Source organism: Calypte anna, chromosome 2 (genome assembly GCF_003957555.1).
Source record: "Calypte anna isolate BGI_N300 chromosome 2, bCalAnn1_v1.p, whole genome shotgun sequence".
NCBI lineage: Eukaryota > Metazoa > Chordata > Aves > Apodiformes > Trochilidae > Calypte > Calypte anna.
This window is the reverse complement of record NC_044245.1, coordinates 99,052,047-99,076,147: the sequence shown is the minus strand read 5'-3', so window position 1 is coordinate 99,076,147 and position 24,101 is coordinate 99,052,047. Positions and strand designations below refer to the sequence as shown.

Here is a 24,101-nt window from a genome sequence, read left to right as displayed (position 1 = left end):
ACAGAATCCTGTGCATCACAGTCCAAGACAATTAGGGCATTCAATTCCACAGGAGAAGGTTATGATCTCATTCCATTGGGAAGCAAGCTACCTCTAATTATCTTATAGTTACCATGTGGAGCTGTAGGCAGTTACCTGAGTGTACCAGATGTAGGATAATTGACTCAGATTCCATTGCCAGTAGGTTCTGGTTTTAGGTTACAAATATCATTTTTTACATCACATTATTAATGTGTTTTTAAATCCCAAAGGGATTGTCTGGGAGAGCTTGTCTCATCTCTTGCATAAGGCAAAGGAATTCAAGGAAAGGAATAAGATAAAGTACAAGGAAATATGTTGCAAAAACAGAGCTTGCTTTTACTATCTCTTCTTTTTTACCTGATAACCTCCTAGAGTTATTGTGATTGATACATCTAGAGGCTTGTTGGTGATGCCTGCAACAGATTTGATTAAAGACATGAAGAGCAGTGGGAACCAGACAATACAAATCAGCAAGACGATAATCATGCCACCCATTCCATACTTGACAACTTTCTTTTTCTTCTGGCCTCTTGGTTGGGGATATCTCTGCAAAAGCAAACAGCAACATGGTTATGTCTCTTCTGCCAGAGGCACACTTGATATAATTTGATGGGTGGATATCCTAAGGCTCCTAAGGTTCTTATCTTTTGTGGTAATTTGCCACCCATTCTAAGGCCAGTTGTTTTGAGATTTTTTTTGCCAAACCTGCACAGACACTGAATTTCTGGTGACAACAGAGAAAATTGACAAATGAACCCATGTCAAATGTGTGTCTAGTGTGAAAAATATTGTAAGCCTCAGTGGTTTTGATCCTTCACAACCATACAAAAAGAAAAAATGGGACAGGGTAATTTGAATTGCTTGTCTGAATGAGTGCAAGCATGAACTTATAGGAACCATATATAAAATAATAGCAGCAACACTGACACAACAGAAAAAAAAAACAACCCGAACAAGCCTGATATTGGAAGTGACTCTCTTTCTTGTATTTGTCCTTCCAAAAAGTTTTGTATCACAGAATGATGGAACTGTCACAGTTGGTAAAGACTTCTAAGATACACATCCAACTGTCAACTTCCTTCCTCAAAATATTTATCATGCCCTAAAGTGCTTCATGTACATGCTTTTTCAAAACTTCTAGGGATGGTGATTCCACCATTTCCCTGGGCAGCCCATTCCAATGCCTAACTACTCTCTCGGTAAAGAAAGTCTTCCTCAAATCCAGTCTAAACCTCTCCTGGTGCACTTTCTGGCCATTTCCTCTCATCCTATCATTGTTCACTGGAGAGAAGAGGCCAGCATCCATGTCTGTACAACCTCCTTCTGGTAGTTGTTAAGGGTAGTAAGGTCCCTTGTCAGCCTCCTCTTCTCAAAACTAAACATTCCTAATTCCCTCATCCTCATAAAAAGCTCAAAGTTCCTCTTGAAGCTCCTTAAGGCAGGTTTTCACAGACTGAAAAGCAGCAAGCTTCATTTTAGGTGAAAAAAAAAAATAATGTGTATGCCAGCAACAGATATGCACAATCAGTAGGATTGTCTGATATTGCATGACCTCCACATCAATTTCACACCTCATCTAGAGTATTTCCAAGTTGTTTATAGGCTTTATTTAATCTATTTCAAGTGAATGGTGCATGAAATGCATTTAAATAATGTCTAAAATTTTGTTGCTATTCCTAAAGTCTTGACACTGTTGACGTAAAATCCATCCCTTTCTTAGCTTCTGAGACCAAAAGCAACTTTGCTTTTATCCTTCTCTTTTCAAAGCAGATCCCATGGTGTATTTGTCCCACCTTGTCCATAATTCCTGGTTTCTGTTATTGGCCTTATAATTGAATGCTTTAGTAGCTCCACCATCCTGTAAAATAGCTTTCAACCACTGTAGTTTATTTCAGTGTATTCTCAAGATTTAACTCTACTCAGTGCTTTAGGATCCTGCCTTTCAGTCACTGCATACTGCACGTGCAAAATAAAGATGCATAGTATTCCACTGCACCTCAAACACATGCCAGGAACATGGCTTTCAGGAAATTGTTCCTGCTTTGCAACATGAATCCATTAAAGCCCTGGGAGAATTTTAAATTTGTAATACAATGCTATATTTAAAAGAAATTAGTTACTTTTCAAAAGCAGTGTATCAAGTAATTTGTCTTGCTCTGCAGAATGTTTTCATTAAACTATCATAGCAAGGATCACCAGGGGTATATTATTTGTCTGCATGTGATTCAAGCACCTTTAATGATATTACAGAACAGCTTGGAGAGCCTCTAGCAGTCAAATTACTGAGGCATACCACTCAGTGCAAGATAGAGAGAATCAAAGTACCTTGAACAACACTCCTAAAGCCATGAGTAGTTATTTTCCTACATGGCATCAGGACACACATGCTACCTTAGGTCTGGAAATCTTCCCATGTCAGCTCTATGCTACATCTAATGCAGAGTGATCCTGCTGTAGCTTTAAGGAATGCAGTGAGATGGACAGTCAAAACAGAACTGGATTTTTATTTCTCTGACTCCTGAAGCTTCTGATCACAATACACTCATGGCAGAAATGAAAGTCATATAGAAAAGGCTTATGTACAAGATTTATGGCACTTCAGCTCGAGTTAATCCAAGGGGCATACTTGGAAAGTAATTGCCATTAAGAGACAGGATTATAATAAAAGTAGAAATACATCAGTAACACTTAAAATACAGGTGTTTCATTGCAGATGTACAATTTCTGGCTGGTTGGGTCACTCTTTAAAGAATGCTTGGTTTCTTTTTGAAACTGGCAAAATAAGCAAGCATATGGTTGCAATGACCAAGTGCTCAAAAAGAATCCAGAATTTGCAAGTTTAATTTGAACTGAAGCTTGAATGATTTAAAGAGACTGAATTTTCAGTCAGACAAATGTTGGGTTCATCTGGCCTGCAGTTCAGTTCTGGATGTGTAGGGACCCTCTTGAGAGAAAGGAGGCAGATGAGTTCTCTCTGCAATTACATGAACCAGGTGTTCCTATACCGTGGAGACACAAACTCTTCCTCCTACTGACTTTTCTCTTCAGACACAATTTCCCTGCTACTGAGGGTTACTCATTTAGTTGTTATGGACAAGGTGAGCCTGTATGAATACCAGGATTTTCAACACCCACTTTGAAATTCAGGCGTGCAATTAAGCTAGCTGGCACATGCTTGTGGAGCTCACATTAATGGTGGAAAAATTAACTGGGTACAAAAGAGAAGCCATTTGAAATTTCACTTGCAGTGATTGCCAACTAATATAAAGTACTCAACAGGCTGAATATTTCTGAGCATAAACACCAGGTGTATCTTTTAACACAAAATCTTTACAGTGGATTTCCCAATTATGTACAGAGTTGTGGCTGTTTCTCTTCATTTCTGCATGAGGGAGAGGAGACCCAGAGGGCTTCCTTACTTTTTCTGACTCTCGCCAGCACTTCAGGATGAATATATGAGCATAGATATCTTCAACACAGATCCAGCTGGAAAGACTGAGAGTGGTATCAGTCCAAACCCAGTCCATTACTGCTCTCAGCTCTGTCAAAAATGGAACCAGGCGGAACCTGAAGAGAGACCAGAGAAGATAACTCATCAGAACTTGTGGGGGATCACATTAAATGAGCACAGGAAGAGTATATATGACAACATAGAGAATTACGCCAGTATTACATTCAGATTAATGGGAGACTTTGAAAACACAAATACAATCAAATCTTGAGATTTCATGGCCAGTACTGATGGTTTGGGGGTTCTATCTTTTGCCATAGCTCATGTTCCTCTAGATTTCCTTCTTAGGCCATAAAGATGCTTTTGTATCATTATGCCCAAGAATTGTGATTGAGCCACAAATGGAAGGGTAAAAGAGAGACTTTCTTCTGTCCTCATATTCCTCTGACTTGGAAGCAGAGAAACAGGCTTTGGTGGGAAACAAGCAGAATGGTGGGAATTTGTTTTATACTTTCTTACACCAAGTAATGCACAGCAGTACGTGGGCACTCCTCAGCTGCATATGGGAGTGGGCATCATGAATCAGGATTAAATAGCAGCAGATCATGGGCTTACAGAAAACCAACATACAAGTAGAAGCTGATAATAGTGCATCATTGCTTCTACTAGTACCTCACTTTTCTAGTTAGATCACAAAGAATATTTCATGTGAAGAAAGCTTTCCTCTGTAACTTTTCCAACAGGAACTCAACAAGCTCATACCAAAAATACTGGGAAAAAAGCTGAAATTATTCAAGCTTTTCTGAAAAATGTGTGGATGATTTGAGCTGGCTGAATCATAACATCATAGTAACATCATATGTGGAAGGTGGGCTATAACTTCCTAACACCACCTTTCACTCTGAGGCTACACTGTACCTGTTACTTGCACTACTAGCACTCCTAAATCCTAAAATGTTTCAAAGGGGCAGCACTTCTCAGAAGATACACAACGGAAACATTTTTGATGCACAGTTCTTATTTCTCATGTATATTGTCTTTCACTTTATTTTTCTCACCTGCTAAGGCAGAACCTGCAGACCTGCTCCAAAAGTCTCTTTGGGATTTGATGCTTTACTAGTTTTTAGGACTGCAGAGCTGTTTTTAGGACTGCAGAAAACATTACATGTTTTCTAGCACAATGAGTAGTCCCTATCTCTGTTCAGAGAGGTAATTTCTTAGACAAGTTTAAAATATCTCTTTCAAATAGGGGCCTGAGTGACCGACTGATATGGTAGGCTTTTGGATTCAGAGTGGGAGACTGATTTTTCTGATATTTTCATGATTTAAACTGATTTTTTTTGTGGACTATGGGGGATATATGGCACATACAGAGTGTGCTGTGGGAAATTTGCTGTCTTGTTTCCAGCAGCCTTGAAGAGAAGTCATGAATCTCATAATAACAGATCCTTATTTCACATAAGAATGGAGGAGAGCTGTAGGTCTACACTTACCCTTGAAACAAGAACAGGTTGACATAGTTATAACTTTTTGTAAGGAAGTTGCCAAGAACACGAGTTGGATATCCGCAGCGTATCTGATATGCTGATAAGCCAAAATAAACACATTTCACAAAATACCAGAGCTGGGCAACTGTGTTCTGGCTGAATTTCCTGTAATGGAAAAGACAGATAAAGGAAAATGATGAGCTTCATATCTATGTATGACCAAATTAGCTGGAAATGTTTTGAGCTCCTGGCAGTTTCCCTTTCCTGAGATCCTGTGAAAAGCCCTTGGTTTCTGACCCCACTGCAAGGTTAAAACAGTATTTGAACAACACTGGATGAGAAAGTCTATAAACAGCATCTGTTGTCACCTCAGGGTCACAGGGAAGAGACCGGGAATGAGCTTCCTGAAGAGTGAGGGCTGCCTCCCTCTGGATGCTAGATGTGCCTTGCTGCCCAACACAGGCCAGCCTGCCCTTGGCACCCACAATGGCACATCTTTTGTGTGCCCTGGGTAAAGAGGCTTTCTCTTGGCTTTTCTGAGGGCTGACATTAGGACAGGATCTAGGCAGCTTTAATGGCTATTTGTGTTCATAGGGACACCTGAAAAATCATGAATTCACACAAGAATTTAAGTTAGAGTGACCTCCGAGGACCATCTTTTTCAGCCTCCCCTGTTTAAATCAAGTCAAATTACATCAAATTGTTCAGGAACCTCTCCAGCTGAGTTTTGAGTATTTCTGAAGACAGAGATCCCACAACCAGCCTGGGAAACCTGCTCCAATGTTTGACTACCGTGATGGTGATTTTTTTTTTTTTATCATATCATACTGAATTTTCCTTTTGTTTTCCAACTTGTAGCCTCCTGTCGTGTCTGGAAAGAGCATAGTTTCTTCTCAGTGCCCCCTTAACAGTAGCTCAAGGCAGGTCTTCACTTTCTCTTCTCCAGAGAGAAGTAGCCCTGTTGCCTCAACCTCTTCTTACATGTCATGGGCTCCATTCCCCTGACCACCCTGGTGAACAGGTCCCACTTCTGGATGCAGTTAAATAACACTGTGGAACTGTAGGAGGCACATCATGATGAACAGGATTTGTAAACCAGGCATGATCCAATACTTTCAATTAGATCCCATGAAATTTCATTAAGAAATTTGAAAAAAATTGTAAGAGTCGGCCTGACAAGGAAGGAAGTTTCAGATGGAGATTTGAGATTAACAACCTGATATAAATTTCATAAAGCACAGAAAATCAAATTATTTTAGTGCCTTTCAAATGACAATATGAAGCCTGAATTTTCATATAAATTCAGTGCAAAAGATTATATATAAAGATTAAATATATAATCTTTTAATCTTTAAAAGATTAAATATATAATATTATATATTATATATTTATATATATATAAATAAAGTGCAAAAGATTAGATATCCACTTGAAAAGTGATTTTTTTTTTCATTTCAAGGTGGGGCACAATTTTTACTACCCTGAGAAAAACTAAAGCATTTGTTTTTGACAGGAAATGAAACTTTTCAATCTCTCTTTATAATAAGCTTTTTTTTTTCCTTTTTTTTTTTTTTTTTTTTTTTTTTTTTTGTCCCCTAAATTGACTTGACTGTTAACAAAGAGTAATGTGCCCAGCTGACACATTCAGTTTCAGAGTGAGACAAATGTTTGGCAATTTAAAGTCCTAAGTAAGAGGAAAGCTAGCCAAGGGAACCTTAACACCTCTGCAGTGCAGAGCCAGATAACTGCAATGAGAAACATGAGATCTGGGGCTGAACCAGACCAGGGATGTGATACAGGATTTCACACAACAAGTGATCGTCTCCACATCACCTCCAGAGTCATGTGGCAGAGTCATGGTAGGAAAACTTTTGCTCTACAGAACAGATATGGGTTTTAGAAATTTCTTAGTCTAAAGAGCTTTAAATCCACACTTCCCACATTCCAGGAAAGTTCTAATTTTTAAGTTACTGCCAGAGAGATATCTTCTACTCACTTCAGCATGGAGCAGTCTTGGGAGGGGAGAACTAAATCAGAAGCCAACAGTGTCTCAGCTGAGAGCTCTAATCATTCAATTACAACAAGAAAATTCTCTGCTTGCATTTTGGCTTAAGCTGAGATTTTTTTCTGTACATATTTATATAATGAATTCTTCCTCAAACTTATGTTGGCCACAGTTATTGCTGTGGAAAGGCACTCCAACATTCTGCCTAAAATTGAGACCAATAAGGCACCTGTTCATGATTCCAAAGCTTAGCTATAGCCATCTCAAATTTACATACAAACAACTTAGTAGTGCATCATTATTTAACAAATATTGTCTGATTATAAGGCTTATACCTTTCTGTCACTCCAGGCAAGATAAAGAACATCCAGAAATGTATTCCAAAAACAAGGATGACTTGGAAAATGACCTTCCCCATGACAGTCTTTTTGAGGTACAGTGCTCGATCTACCACCATGGTACCAAACTGAATGAGCACCATCACCAAAAATGCCTCTGGGACCTGATCCTCTGATAATGAGGAGGTGATATCTGCTGCTGCAGAGTGTTTCTGAAAAGGAAAATAGAACAGAGTGGTCAAAGAAGGAGGAAAATCACATGATACTTAGCATCAACAGCATGTACTGAAAATTTATAGATAGATGCCACTGTGACATACCCCAAAAGCCCAAAATCCAAACACAATGATGATGAAATCCACTGTATCTGCTAGGAACATCAGCACATACACATCAGTCACCGCACTGTAGTCTGGATGAATAAGATTGTAGAAAAACTGTCTGATGGGCACATACACCTGGAGAGTCCTAAAACAACATAGGCCATAATGTAATTTAACAACACTGTAACATCCACTGATGAAAAAAATGGCTGGGTGTAGTATGATTACTATTTCTAAAGATATCTAAGATCTATTCTGAGAGCCTTCACCAGGCTTCACAGACACTGGTTCCTTGTTCTGATTGCTTCTAAACTGCTGTATTAGCATTTGTTCAGTAGGAATATACATAGCAAACCAAGTTCACACAGAGTATTTCACTTTCATATCAGGCAGATGCTACTTGAACAACTGCTGATTTGCTTGATGTTCAGCTAGTGGGACTTAGGAGTGAAAACAATGGCATTAAATGAACTGTGTAGATACCCCCTCATTCCCTTAAATTAACAGTAGTAACTTACCGTCTTTGAAATGCTGTTTTATTGCTTAACTATTTGGAAGATCCCCCCCAAACCCACAAAACTTCTCACATTGCTCACTTTTTAATTGTAAAGGCCTTGGCTTTAATCATCTGTTCTCTAAACTTTTCCATAAGAAGCTCTTTTCTAGATTTTTGCTTGATGCTTAGCACACTGCTTCCTTTCTGACTGCTGTTTCGTGTACTGGTACTTCCTGAAAAAACAAAGGGGAAGAGAAGCTAATTTAATATAAAAGATTAGGTAAACAAAAAAACAAACCACAAATTGAAAACAATAAATCTCAAGACTTCCATCCCATAGGGAAGTCCCAGATTTGAAAGAAGCTTATGTTTGGGTTTTTTCCCAATATGATAAAATCTTGAGAGGATGAAGTAAAACTTTAATCACTGACAGATCAAAACTTGATTAATAACTATAAAAAGAAAAGACTACTGACAAAGCAAGTATTTGATGTGATTTAATCATCTTCTTTGGTAATACATACATTCAGGCCACAGTAAGGAATTTTCCTATTTAAGTATTCCAACATTAGAAGATGGCATTTTACCAATTTGAAAATTTACCATTTTTCGAGATGGAATAGGTAATCTGTTTCAATCTACCTAATCAATACTTTTTCTCACTTTGAGCATCATTAAATATAGATATGAAAAATACATATGCTTTGAATTCTCTCTAGCTGGACATTATGCTGAACCAGAAACTCTGGATCTAGGCCACACTGAGCATTCTTTTCCCAGATTTTGAAAAATGTCATTTTAAAAATATAATGAATCACAAAGTATGGCTCTCCATTTCAACTTTAAGAAGGCTTGGAGTGTGTTCAAATGTGAAGATACTTTGGTTCAGATCCCATTTCCTCACTGAGGAGCAGCAGCATTCAGCAGACTCTTGGACCTCTATAGTAACCAACAAAAAGTTTCAGCAGGATGACCCTATGGGATATAAATGTTTGCTCTTCAAATCCCAGAAATGTCATGAAATTTACCTCTCTTAGATCTGTGTGAGGAGAAGCTGGACCTGTGTGAAAGCTGTGATATGCTGCTAGAGCTTTTCCTCCTGATGGCAGTCTGCTGTTCAGGGAAGTGGACATGGATGGATTCCACCGATGCTGCAAGGTTGACAGACTTCAAAGAGGCAGAAGAGTCTCTCCTGCCTCCTGTGAGAGAGAGCTCATCATCAGTATCTTCTTTATTACTGGAGCTTTCCCCTTTCTCATCTTCATCCCATAATCCATGACACTAGTGGAAAAAGATGAAGAGAGCTTTTCAACCTTGTATTGCTGTCAGAGTATTTACCAAAGGCTTTGCTAAGCTCAGTTGAGTTTATATGGGGAAGACAAATTCATTGTGTTGGGATATCAGAGAGCCATAGAATCATTTAGGTTGGAAAAAGCCTTTAAGATAATCAACCATAAACCAAATCCACCACTAAACCATGTCCCTAAGTGCCACATCTACAAGTCATTTAGATACCTCCAGGGATGGTGATACAACTACTTTTTCTGGGCAGCCAGTTCCAGTGCCTGATAAGCATTTCAGTGATTTTTTTTTTAATATCCAAGTAAGTGAGCTATATCACAAGTGACCAAAAAAATTAAAACTAAAAGTTAAATATGAAATAAGAAACTACCACATGAACTCAGATTACCTTTAAAATGGATCTGTGGAAGAATAAAGCAAGGAGCTGAACAAGATCATAGTGCACATAACCCTCTTTCTTCTCAATGCCAATAATATTGGGTGGATGGTAAGGTTTATCTTTTGTATAATCCACATACTTATTCCAAGGAAAGAACCCAAACTGAAAGAAGTACTTGATGACAATGGCCACCTGTTCAGAAACACAACACACTTGGGGTGTTTATAAGCCTGGCTGATACAATAGCCTTGAGACAATGAGAGGGGAGAAATAATTACAATTTTGTCAGGTTTATGAGAAGATAAAACAAGGGTATTCATTGCTACAGAGGAACAATATTTCAGATTTCCTCAGTAATAAAGTCAATCAACATTTCCCAGCAGACCAAGCTCAGTGGTACCCGAGAGACACCAGAAGCAGTCTACACTGTCTCTTGACTAACAATTACATAGTAGCTGTTGGCAAATGATCTGTCCTTGTGATAACTGCTTTACATGCCAGGAAGGATACTGCTCATTGCAATGATGAAAAACACAAACAAGACCTTTTCATACCACAGAAATTGCTGAGGAGTTTAGCAAATATTTATATCAACACAATGGGCCAAAGAACCCCGGTCCTACAGATCAACAACTTAACTGTTCTGTGTTAGACATGGGGTTGCCAAACCAGCAGCCTACCTCAGTGTAGACAATAGCTGTCATCCAGAAACGTTTGCTTGGCCGAGGAACAGAGAGCATGGCCCAAAGGAATATAAGGATGGGAAGCACCAGGGTTATCATGGAGGCAGAGATCATGTGGTTAAGGATGATCACAAAGTAGCACACCATTTCTGAGCGAGCCACTAGTGTATTGTACAAGGCATAAATAAGAAGCAAGACTCGAGGCTGACCAACATAGAACTTCTCTGATTCCTCCAGCTCATCATCATGAAACATCCTGTGAGGAGCAGAGTAACATAAATGAATTTATAAGTAATTTCACAAGAGCTCCTTTTTAAAATTTCTAATATTTTTCTTTTAAAAAGAAGAATAAAATTCAGCTGCTGAGTTCAGTTGAGAAAAAAAAAAAAAAGAAAAGGATTTAGTATCATAATCAAATAGCCTGATTCTAACCTCAGAAAATAAGAATATCAAGCAAAATAACTAGAAGCACAGTTCTGCTCTTTTTAATTTACCCAAAGAGTTTACCTGACCCAAGAACTTTTGTAAGTATGATTTTCATACAATTGCCCAACCAAGATATATCATGTAAATCAGACCATGCAGGAGTGGTCCTGTCTGGATTAATATCTGATTTAACAACACAGATAGGATTTTAAAGAACCTCCAGAGGTGCATCAGGAGACATGTTATGAGTAGTCCTGTGACAGAAGTTTAGATATAAGCTCAAGCTTAATTTTAAACATTAAATGTGTCCAATTTTCTCCCATTTACGTGACTCAAATCAAAGGATCCAATATATTAGGATATAACCTTCACATACTTTCACAGTTCTCTTTGCTCTTCGTAAAGAGTGCCATGGCCCAAGAAGTGATCTCATTGAAAAGCAAAAATGACTATGGAAAAACAGAAGAAGAAAAGATAACTGTGTCTACAAAGTCAGATCTACACAGCCTTTCTCTCCAAATGTAGCTAGGCTGAAATACATTTTCATGGTTTAATATTCTGTCCTTGCATCACTTATCTGAGTTGGGCCAAAAAGCAGAGGAAGAAGAGCAAAAGCACCATCCCCACTTCAATGCTGGCTGTGCTACTGAGAGCAGTGTCTGAGGGACAAAGAGGGGAGCATCCTATTCCTTATGGAAGTACTTAGTAAGGTGATATCTCTACATACCCACAGCTCCTACTGGCTTAAACAAAAACTCTGCCAAAGGTCATAATTTCTTTTACAGTAATCCAAAATAATTAAAGGAAAAAAATGTTCCCAGATAGCCCTGGAGGAAACTGATTTGAAATCCCAGCTGCCTGGAGAAGACCTCTCCACAAGGAATATTTAGAAAAGCCCTTGACCCCTTGAAAGTTGCAGCACAGAAACCCAATACTAATTGGAACAATTAGCTAGAGTATCTGGGGAGAAAGCAGAGATTCTTTCCAACATGAATTTGAGTAATTTCAGAAATCTGTAATTAGAACAACTGCACAGGAAACAAGATGCTTCCCTTTAATCAAACTTAGCACAAGGTCTGTATCAGAAACTTTAGGCTATCTCTGAGACAAAAAAAAACCCCAACAAAGTAATGACAAAACTTCACAGAGCAGCACCAAAAATTTTTCCTTGTCAAAGACTCTTACTTGTTCAGAAGCAGCTCACTGGCTGTTAGCTCATGTGTCAGTGGAGGGAGGATCGTGTCATTAAGCCTGTCTGTCCGACTGTCGTCTGGGCTCACCATCATGAGGCTCTTACCAGCTGAGTCATCTGGGGAGCCAAAGGGAAGGTGTTCAAAGCTTACAGCTTTGCTATAAGAAGGAGGAGCTTCTGCATTGCTATCCACAGTGGAGTACAATGGCACATCAGTATCAGGAGTATACGCAGCTCCTTCTGAGCCCAGGCTATAATCTTCCACCTCCTCTTCCTCTGGCCTTGATGTGGAATGAGCTCCTTCCTCTTCATGCTCCCCTTCTACCTCCTCAATGGTTTCTGTTGTCCCCTGACGAGAATAGAGCATAGTGACCTGTGTAGGTTCACTGTTGGGGAGAGATGAAGAGAAAGAGTTGAGGCTTACAAGGTTCAACACCAAGCAAAGTTTGTTAACTGTACCTTGATGCAGGCAGATGAGCAACCCCATCACATTCCCCGGCCTCCAAAATTCATATAATCTGCTAGAAAATATATCATCATGATCTCCTCTTACAAAGATGGATTATCTTAGTCCATCTGTCCCCTGAGTGACATCCCTGTGAACTCAGAGTGATTCACTATCTTTTCACACCAGCAAAAGACAAATTAGTACCATCATCAAGAGAAACTACACTAATTATCCGAAAGAAGTTCAGACACTTTATGACCAGAATGAGGACTTGCTATTAAATATGTTTAAAGAATGCTCCATGGTAAATGAGAGGCAACCATGGGGTTCTTTCTAAACATGGTGCTATTATCAACCACTATGCAAATTCTGTGTACAACTGGAACATGAATTGAACACACGCATCAACTCTGTTTCCAAAGAAAAGAACAAGTAAATTGCTCACATGGAGAAATATAATCCATATTACAAAGCTGCTCCAGTGGCAGGGTATCTTGCTTACCTTTAGATTACCCTATGCTCTTCAATACAGTCTTAATTTTTACCTTACCTTCCTGCTTTTCTTCTGTATGTATCTATTTCTTTTTCTCTGCTTGTTCACCTTGCTTACTCTTGGATTTGTGTGTCCATAAAAAATTTCTCTTTTAATGCTCTGTGATCTGCAACAGTCTCAGTCAATGTAAGTTCATGCAGTTTGATGACTCCAGATGGGAATCTGGACACAATCATTTAGAAAATCGTTTCCTGGCCTTGTTTTCACCCTTTTCATCCCTCACAAGTATTCTTTCACCTCTCCCCTCAAATAATCACTCTTTCGCTTTTGAGTCTCCATTCCAGTCCCTCTCCACAGATTAGACAGCAGACATCAACTCAGTGTCTTTTGTTGGCTCTATGTTCTTGTACTCAATAGTGATAAAATCAGAGTCCTCAGAGTTCCTATGAAACAAATGGGGCCATGTTTTCACCTGAAGTATGACCTTTCAAAGAAAATTGGCACTTGCAAAGCCAGCTGGCACTACCACCTCCTGCCAAAATTAAAAATTAAGTTCCATCTCTTTTTCTTTTACTTGGTTTCCGGACTTCTTGTGGCTACATTAGATCACTTTATTTCTAGCAGACTTTTAATTAGAATGTGTAACACTATTAGTAGGATGTGTGTTTTAATAATTCACAGTAGCACTCATCCTGGTAAAAATGCACAAAGCCATAAAATCCAATCATTTAAAAACTGATCAACACAGAAAATTTGTAAAGCCCTTTAAATGTTGAAAAAGAATGATTGGATATGCAGGTTTTTGCCTGCTAAAAAGTGAGTGGATGGCTCTGAACAGTTCTCTCTTGTGTTGAATGTTAGTATTATTCACTAACTTTTCATAGTTATTTTCTCTTTCTTAATTCCTACATCTCACAGGCTGTAAATAAATGGTAAATAATGTATTTAACAATCTTTCCTATATGGGGAAAACTAAAGTTGAGAGAGCAGGGCCAACATTTGCCTATCTTAATTTCTAAAACGAGACACCAAAGTCCATATTTAGGATAACTGATTAGCCGAAAAACTTCACTTGCAGCTTCCATTTTTAATAAGAACAACCATCATCTCGGTAACTCAGAGAATCAGACTCTTTTTTAGCTGGATAAATACAGCTTTAAACCCTTAGACTGGGTTTAGACAGCCAGCATAATGTAGTGTAGCAGCTTTCAAAAATGTATGAATTAAGGATGACAAAAAAACAAAACAAACCAAAACCAAAACAAAACAAGCAAAAAAACAAAAAGAAAATAAGAAGTGAAAGAGCAAATGAGCCCTCGATTGTGACCCTGACTTTGAACCTCAGGAATGTGCCATGACACAGAAGGGACTAAAGCTTCCATTACCCATGCAAACCACTCTGTACACCACGTATCTGCCAAGGCAAATAATTGACACACACTGCAGTAAGTATCACGGTTTGGGTAAATGAGTGAACAAAGCATGCATGAGTTAAGCACCTGGACACTATACTGCCACTGTCAGCTGATGAGGAGGACATATCCATGCTCTGCATTTTACGGAGCCTAGGTCGGGCGCGCTCACTTGTTTTAGGAACAGTGTCTGGTCCATCTAAATCATCAAGGGTTGACTGCCTTGAGAACAGCATGGTTGCTTCAGTGTAGCAGCTAGCAGCGCAAACAGTTACAAAGACAGTGTTAAATACACATAATATTACTGTACACACACATGGTTCAGTCAACAAATATGCTCGCCATGCAGGAAAACACTGACACAGAGAAAACAGGTTCGGAGAGAAGATAAGGATTTGTTTAGAGTCACCGTGTAAACACATTTCTATGTACAGATTGCTCATGATTATATTCATATAGGGCCCACATCAGGCTAAAAAACATCTATTCACTATTCAAAGACATATGAAACCAGCACAATGCTCTACATGTTTTTCAGAGCCACCAACTTTCACTTGTGAAGTGATTTTATTTTCTTTGTTTTCCCTCTGAAATTTACAAATTCCAGACAAGTGTCTGGGGAAGTGACCTCCTCTGTACTAATTCTATTTTATTAATGGTGTATTACTGGAAACCAATACAACGCTCTACATGTTTTTCAGAGCCACCAACTTTCACATGTGAAGTGATTTTGTATTTGTTTTTCCTTTGAAATTTACAAATTCCAGACAAGTGTCTGGGGAAGTGACCTCCTCTGTACTAATTCTATTTTATTAACATTATACTGTGCTCAACCTTTTCATGCAGGTACAAGCCAATTTCCTAAAAGAGTCCTTAAAACTGAATAAGCTCATATTCCACAAATAGAAAAACAGCTGTCAGACACTGGCTAATCCTCTTTTCCAAACCAAAGAGCCAAATCGGATATGTTACTTAGCCAGTACATGCATGCCAAATATAACCTGCTCTGCATGGGATGACTTTTATTCTGATATTTAGTCGAAAGCCCTGATGATTCCTGCCAGAAGATTTCCTTTATTTCAATCACAGCTCAAAACCTATTTCAAAATTGGTAACATGAGCATCTTGAATAAAAGAACAGATACCCTTATCTCCTTTCGCTTATCAAATAGAACAGAACACCAGAGACACAGACCATACATTGAGCATTTATGTGTTACTGGAGAAAAAAAGAACTGGATGAGTTATGAGAAAGACAGTACATAATTAAATACAAACATATAACAGAGCAACAGGAAGAAGCAAATACATTATGACATATAGTAGGCCAAAGATCTATTTCTCCTGTAAAAAATTTTAAAAAACACAGATGTGTATGGAACAAATCGATGGACCTGATGTTTTAACATATGAAGTGGCTGTGGTGAGTCTCTCAGATAAAACAAGAAAAGAAAGTACCCCAAACCACAGGATTTACACTCTACTTTTCTTGACTCCACCTGTGTTACACCTGAGCAACGGAAGCAAGGAATTGGCTTCCCCTTTTGTCCAGGGGCACAGACAATTGAGGAAGAGGTCAGAAGGGAACTGCAATGGCATTTTCAATGTTACTTTGGTCTTGCTAGCTTGAAGTGAGGAAAAAAAAATCCACTGGCATGAAGTTATAATTTTGCATTTATTACCTTAAGGAGAATGGGGAAGAAAAGAGCAAAACACATGGTGAAAAGTAGCATTTATTCCTAGGCCTACACTCACTGACGGTCTTTTTTGTCAGAAAAAGCTGAGGCTAAAAGTATACTTTTATCTTTGAATTAAAGAAGAGTAACCAAAGATACCAAAGGTATTGTGAAATTCTGTCTTTAAAAACAGTATCAATGGCAGGGCCATCTCTGTCCTGCCAGTTCATTTGACCCAGGACTCTTTACAAACCACTTCATTATGTCTGTGTGTGCACAAAAAGCATCCTCCAAGACAAAACCTGAAGAAAACAGTCTGCATGATACATGGTTTGACGAAGCTGAAAGTACTGATTCCTACAGGAACAGGAGGTCCATCCTAGAGGCTTGACTCAACAACAAGGAAACCAGTCAGAGCTCCGTGTTATGGCTCCAGGGGGCTATGAGGAAAGGCCTTCCTTTCCATAGAATCATAGAATCATAGAATTGGCTGGGTTGGAAGGGACCTCAGAGATCATCAAGTCCAACCCTTGATCCACTACCACTGCAGTTACTAGACCATGGCACTGAGTGCCACATCCAGTTTCTTTTTAAATATCTCCAGGGATGGAGAGTCCACTATTTCCCTGGGCAGCCCATTCCAATGTCTGATCACCCTCTCGGTAAAAAAATTCTTTCTAATATCCAACCTAAACTTCCCCTGGCAAAACTTGAGACCCTGCCCTCTTGTCTTGCTGAGAGTTGCCTGGGAAAAGAGACCAACCCCCACCTGGCTCCAACCTCCTTCCAGGGAGTTGTAGAGAGCGATGAGGTCTCCCCTGAGCCTCCTCTTCTCCAGGCTGAACAGCCCCAGCTCCCTCAGCCTCTCCTCATAGGATCTGTGCTGGACTCCCTTCACCAGCCTGGCTGCCCTCCTTTGGACCTGCTCCAGGACCTCGATATCCTTCTTAAACTGAGGGGCCCAGAACTGGACACAGTACTCGAGGTGTGGCCTCACCAGGGCTGAGTACAGGGGCAGAATCACTTCCTTGGGCCTGCTGGCAATGCTGTTCCGGATACAGGCCAGGATGCCATTGGCCTTCTTGGCCACCTGGGCACACTGCTGGCTCATGTTCAGCTTCCTGTCAATCCAGACTCCCAGGTCCCTCTCTGTCTGGCTGCTCTCCAACCACTCTGTCCCCAGCCTGTAGTGCTGCATGGGGTTGTTGTGGCCAGCCAGGCTGTTGTACTATCAGTGAGGGTTTGGTGCTAAAATATAGGGAGAGGGTGGCAGCAAGTAGACCAACCATCTGTTTTGCAGATTACTTTTCAGCATGCTACAATGTTATCCACGCGTTATTTCACCTCTCAGAGCTCAGTTTGCTTTCAGAGCAACACCTCTTATTAAGGTGTTGAAGCAGATGTGTTTTAAAGGGAGCCCTCCAAGGGCCTTAAGCAGAGCAGCTGTTGAAATTGAAGAACGTGCCCGTTCATGTATTTTCAATGGAAGAAACATATGCCAGCTGCCCTCCAAAGTATCTAAGTTCTGACCTAGGTCCCAGAAAAATCAAAGGAAAAACACCTATTAATCTCAGTAGATAAAAACATTTGACCAGACAGAGTCCCTGCAATAATTTGGTTTCAAGAGGTACCAAATGAAGGATGAATCATCAGAAGAATTATTGAATGGGCAGCTGCTCTGTATCCTTGAATGTCAAGAGATGTCTATGAAATGACACTTGTAGAGCAGTCTGTATATTCTGTATGTACTTTAGTAACATGCTTCTGAACAGGAAGGAAATGAGAACACCAATAAAGCAGAGACACTTGCCAAAGCTGATGTTGACTCAGTCATTGACCTATCATATAAATTTAATACAAGGATATCTTCCTGAGTGACTTCTCAAATTTGTGTCCTTGGAGACCTTGAAAAGCATTAGCTTCTTCAAATCATTGAAGGATGCATTTTAAAATACCTATTTTAAATTGAATGCTCATTAAAAGCCCTGCGTTCAAGCAGTTTATGTAAAGTTGATAGGGTATCCATTTCAAATGGAGATATATATAGCAGAGATGTTTTTATCCTCTGTGAGCGGGAAATTTATTACTTTATTAGTTCCTTTTTGCTAAACAAATTTACCCTCCAGACAGTTCATTAGTTTAAGGGGTAGCTTATGAATGTTTCTGTTTGTTTGGTTTTTTTCTTTTGTTTGTTCGATTGTTTGGTTTTGGTTTTGTGTTTGTTTGTTCATTTATTTGCTTTTTCTTTCTTTTTTTTTTTTTTTTTTTCAGTTTTGGTTTTTCTGTCCATCAGCTAGTTACTGACTGGCATTACCTTTATGAACTACTTGACTCCCCACATTTACAAGCAAACATGCCAGACATTTACTATACTTCATGCTCCTAAATCAGAGACAGACTCTCCTTTCATCCTTTCTCTTGCCTCTGCCTCCCAAGGCAAATGTTATTTTTCCAGTGCTGCCCACCTAAAGCCCTGTTCTCCTACCTGGTGAGGGAGACATAGACGAAAAATAGTGTCCATAAACACCTTAGCTGCACTTGTATGTTCACTATTAACTGAGGGTCAGGGGGTCCCTGACCTGCATGTCCTATAAAAGCCCATGCACAGGTGTAGTCAGGACCTGAATTTGTGGAGGACAAAAATTAATACAAACTGAATGGGAAACAAAACCTTGGATATCCTGAAATCTAACTTAGGACTTGTGTCTAGTTGCTATTTCGTAATCATAGGCAAAGTCCCACAAAAGCAGCCAAATGTTTTTCATAAGTTCCCAACAATGTCATTGAAATTCACAAGCTGTTTAACCTAGTAAACAGCTCATTAGTCAAATGGAAGCAAAGAGCAGCAAATGCTTTACCACAGCAGCTTCAAATACCTTCTGGCAGTGCTCAAAGAGAAACTAAACAATTACATTATAAATACCTTATTACACCTCTAGCTACTCTATAGAAAAATTACTGAGAAGAAAAGATAGGCCTAATAAAAGAGAAAATCTCACAAACCATATTCTGCAAAACTAATTCTAGAGCTCTATCTAGGGGAAAAACAACATCCCTGGGTATGAATTACAGAGTCACCCTGAAATTTACAAGAAATTTATAGTTCCTGTCACTGATCAGTAGGATGGCTCTCTCTGGAAATGCAGTGTTTAGAACACTGAGCAGATTCCTACAATAATTCCTGTCCTGAGTATTAAGGAATATGTACTCTTATAATGCAATATCTTCTGTGCTTCTGCAGCCCAGTGTACATCCAGACATGTCCATCTTCCTCAGGGACCTAATGTCCACTACAGAATTATGTGTAGGGCACCTAAAGCAGCATAACTAGAATCCTGGTAAGAAACCCTCTGCCCCTTCCCAACAGTTTTACATTATAATCCTAGGTCTGTGATCTCAGGGATGCCTTACTTATTCACTTTCACATTTACTGGAAATCATGACTTCGAAATGTAAAATGTCACCTTTTCATGTTTGGGCAAATAAATAAAATAAATCACTCCATAAACTTACAGGAAGTTAAAAACATCTAACATTTCTGAAAAGCTGCTTTTTAATCCCAGGAAGAGGCATGCAAGAGTGCCTCGATAAACAGATGGCATTATCATTCCATCAGCAGACTCATTTTTGCTTCCTCTAATTACAAGCCAGTATTATTACAGCAGATGTGTACAATCTGTAAATACTTTCAGTGCAAGAATATTTCATTGTTTGTTACCAGAAAGAGAATTAGAGATTAGAGAAACCAGCTATAATACTGCCTTTGACATTCCTTGCTTGACACGTCTTCTAAAGGAAGGGTAATGACAGTAACACCTGTGAAAGATGTAACTTTTTTGTTGCAAAGCAGTTCCATAGAAGTCATCTGTGTCGAAAAGAGATTTTAAATGTGTAAGTATGCTCCATGCAGGGTAACAAATTGGTGGATATTCTGAAACAAAAGACAAGCAGAGCTAAAGACTGGGTACTACCACAGAGGCAGAATTTACATATGAAAATTGCATGTCTGTCTTTCTTTTTTATAATTATTTTTGATGTTGGCTTCCTTTTGCATTAATTAAAGTTCTTGTTACCATGGTTGTATGATAATGGGAACTTCTATCTATCAAAATGTGTGATCAAAAATTAGTTAATGAAAGTAGTACTGATATGGCTGTTTTTCTTTATGTGAGACTGAACTTTGCAGAGTTAAATTCTGCCCTGCATATACCCAAGCGGCTCCAAGTGAGCTGGCAAAAGTATTTGGCTTTACGTTTTTCTCACATCATCTGAGTCTTGTAAAGCTTTGAGACAAAACACAAAGGTGTTGCTTAGTTGGGTAGCTAGCCACCAAGAAAGATTTGCTCAGATTTGGTATTTTTACTGGAGTGAACCTTTCAAAGGCCAGTGCTGACCCTGGGGAGTAATATGTGAATGTTTTGTTGAAGCATAGTACTCACAGGCACTCTTCCACTTGCTTTTCAAAACAACAGAAAGGAAGACAAGCCCTCATTATTTTCAGTCTGCTGACATCTACCCATATGTCATTAGTAAAAGCTGTGCAGAATTGACTATACACAGAAGCTACCACGTTTGCTGGGAGTATCAAACACAGTGTGATACTGCAACACTTCAGAGAAGAACAGGAGACAGCAGAATGCACTGGATTATAAAACAGCTGGCTTTCTGAAGCCCTCCCTCCTCCCTCTCATGTTGGACAGACACTTTCTTAAAATTCAGGGACACGCTAGGAACAGGCAGGCTCTGGAAGAGAAGGAAGTGAATGTGTGTGCCTCTGTGGGCATGGAGCAGCAGGAGTGTCCAGTAGTGTTGGCAAGGGGCTTGATGGCATCCAGCTGCAGGAAAGAAGGAGGAAGGTGGTTTTCCTGAACTCATGTGGTTATTTGATCTACACAAGCTGTGGAGCTCTGATGGACTGTAATCATAGCAGTTAGGAAGCCAGGCTCCTCAGATGATATTTGCCCTGTATGTGCCAGAAGGGAATTTTGTTCTCTCAAATCCAGACTCTCTCTCAGTGTAAAGCCTTTTTTTGATTTGTGGGCAACTATTTATTTTACAAAGACAAAATATTCACAGTGAATGATGGTTCCCCAACTCCACGCCTGAATCCGTAACACACTATCCCATTAGCATCCTCAGCAGGCTCTTCTTTTAAATTACTTTTTACAAGATCAGAATCCCTGTCAATGACTCCTAATTCTTGGGGAAACAGAAAGCAGTGAGGTATAGTCATGCAGTGGAAATGGAGTTAGGCCAAACACAGAGTCCACCACTATAAAGTAGTAGTAATATATAGCAGTTTTCACTATTAAAATGGCATGGATAAATCAAAGAGGAGATCCAACATTGATTAGAAAATTTCTAAGTAACTAGACATTATCTAAAATCATGTCTACTGCATGACAAACTAAACTAAACTTGAATCAATACCTGGAGATACTGTCACGGGAAGCTGCTGAATCTAAACTGTCCATTCTTTCAGATGCTTGCAAATCAGAGGCTTGACCAGGATTTTTATCAATTGAGTCCAGTCCTGACTCCTTGGAGAGTTTCATCATGTGGTTCTGGTAATACATATGGATGCTTTCCCGTGTTGGCACATTTCCCTGTGGAAGAGAGCACAGATATATGGCAGAGGGAAGGTGTATTCCTTGAGGAACTTCTGTCATTCTGAGGTATCTTCTGTCATTTGGCAAGAAACAGATTAAGGACTGTCCAAGCATATTCTGACTTAAATTACCACAGGATGAAGTGTTAGGTTTTCAAGGAAAACTGGAGCAATGCAAGTAGTTTCATGATAGAAGAAGTGAACAAAACTCTGCTGGGGGAACTACAGATCATTCAGCATGAAAATGACATGTGGGCTGGGACCATCTCAGAACCTGTAATCCAGCAATGTTTGAGTTATCACTGATTTGTAAGACCAGTCATACTTAGTGGTCAGTAGTAACAACAACAAAACAGAAACAAAAGAAACAGTCATGTACAAACTGATGTAGATCACATAATCATGCAATGGTTTGAGTTGGAAGGGACCTTAAACATCTAGTTCTAACCCCTCCTGTTATGGGCAGGACACCTCCCACTAGACCAGGTTGCTCAAAGCCCCATCCAACCTGGCTTTGAACGCTTCCAGGGAGGGGGTATCCACAACTTCCCTGGACAACCTGTGCCAGTGTCTCACCACCCTCACAGTGAAGGATTTCTTCCTAATGTGTAGCCTAAATCTACACTCTTCCAGTTTAAAGCCATTCACCCTTGTGCTGTCACTACCTGACCTTATGAAAAGTCCCTGCCCAGATTTCCTGTGGGCCCTTTCAAGTCCTGGAAGGCTGCTATGAGGTATCCCCTGGAGCTTTCTCTTTTCCAGGCTGGACAACCCCAACTCAGACTGTCTTCATAGGAGAGGTGCTCCAGTTCTCTGATCACTTTCATGGCCTTCCTCTGGACTTGCTCCATCAGCTCCATGTTCTTCACGTGTTGGGGGTAGCAGAACTGGACACAGTACTTCAGATGGGATCCCAAAAAAGTGGAGTAGAGGGGGAGAATCACCTCCCTTAGCTTGCTGGCCATGCTTCTTTTGAAGCAGCCCAGGGTGCAGTTGGCTTTCTGGGCTGCAGGTACATTGCCAGCTCATGTTAAGCTTCTCATCAACCAATACCTCTCAGGCTTGTTCTCAATCCATTCTCCACTTAGCTTGTATTTGTGCTTGATGATTTTCATTACTGTCCCCAAATAATAATTTATTCATAAAGTACGGCTACAGTTAGAAAACCATGAAAAATAAACTGGAGACCTTTAATCTTTCTCTGTGACTTCAAGGCCAAGTAACTTCATGAAAAGATAGTTTTATTAACTGTAAGCCCAGATCTGGGCACAGAATCAAGTCTTTCTGGCAGTGATACTACAATCAGAATTCTCAAGCCTTGTCATAAGAATAAAACTGAGAATTTTATAGCCTGTTCTTAGGCAGAAACACACCCAAATCAATCCACTAGTAGTTGATTGACTTCAGAAGACACACTGAGAGAGAAGATTGCTATTCCTGTATGGTCATTTTTCTCAGTTTTAATGAAACCTTAAGCAAAGAGTTTTTCCAGCTAAAATAATACAAGTACTTTAAAATACAGCCTTTATTTCCTTTGCTAATATTACTAGTTACTAGGATTTCAACTCTGGTTCTCCACACCGTCTCAAATGTAAGATTTTTAAAAACTGAAATTTTGCTTAAAAAATATCTTAAGAACAAAACCGGATACTCAGGTTTTGAATGAGGGTGGGTTTTGTTTTTGTTTGTTTTTTATGTATGCAAACTGCATTGCTTCTGCAGTATCAAGTGTTAGTGCCATTATGACATCTTGCCTCTGAAATTATGGCTCATGCTACATTCTTGCTTAACTTAAGGCCTGAGTTAAAGCACCAGTTCTATAACAGCAGAAGTTCGCCACAAGTGAAGCAGAACTCAATTTCAGGTTCTTCTGTTCCTGAGAGACCAAGGGATCTTCATCAGGATAATTGTCCCCTGACTCCTGATCAGTCAGAGAAATGTCACCACTCTGGCAGTAACCAAAGCCTCCTCCCTCGGCCAGCAATGAAAGGCCTGGGGCTGCTACAGAGACCTGGTGATGATTCTGATGTTCATGGCTACCAGTATTTCACAGGCAAGGGGAAGAAACTAGAAAAAAACCCTGAAGTTTAAAGCTATTGACTTAGGGGGAATTCTTTGAAGGGCCCCTAGTACCAGAAGATTTAGGATTGAAAAGCCAGCATAAAAAATACATTAAAAAGGGACTAGGAAAACTCAAGAAGATCTATCAAGAATATAGATTCCCTGGTAATATTAAGCATAATGATCCAGATGTAGTCTCTCATTTAGGGTGCCCTAAGCCATTCATTGCCAAATATTCCAAAGAAATATTTACTCTGAATGTGTCATCTTTCTTTTGCTCTTGGTTGGTTTTTTTTGTTC

General features: G+C 39.5%; 1 protein-coding gene across 1 annotated transcript in view; it reads right to left on the bottom strand.

The window, feature by feature from the left end:
* PIEZO2 (piezo type mechanosensitive ion channel component 2) overlaps positions 1-24,101 on the bottom strand; it is a 309,202-nt gene that overhangs the window by 8,731 nt on the left and 276,370 nt on the right. Inside the window, exons 36-46 of the mRNA XM_030444928.1 lie at positions 21,563-21,738; positions 12,097-12,489; positions 10,483-10,741; positions 9,812-9,994; positions 9,150-9,402; positions 8,222-8,354; positions 7,623-7,770; positions 7,300-7,514; positions 4,966-5,124; positions 3,441-3,588; positions 379-567 (exon numbers count right to left, since the gene is read on the bottom strand). Coding sequence (XP_030300788.1) covers positions 379-567; positions 3,441-3,588; positions 4,966-5,124; positions 7,300-7,514; positions 7,623-7,770; positions 8,222-8,354; positions 9,150-9,402; positions 9,812-9,994; positions 10,483-10,741; positions 12,097-12,489; positions 21,563-21,738 — 2,256 coding nt within the window. The remainder of the gene's footprint in view (positions 1-378; positions 568-3,440; positions 3,589-4,965; positions 5,125-7,299; positions 7,515-7,622; positions 7,771-8,221; positions 8,355-9,149; positions 9,403-9,811; positions 9,995-10,482; positions 10,742-12,096; positions 12,490-21,562; positions 21,739-24,101) is intronic.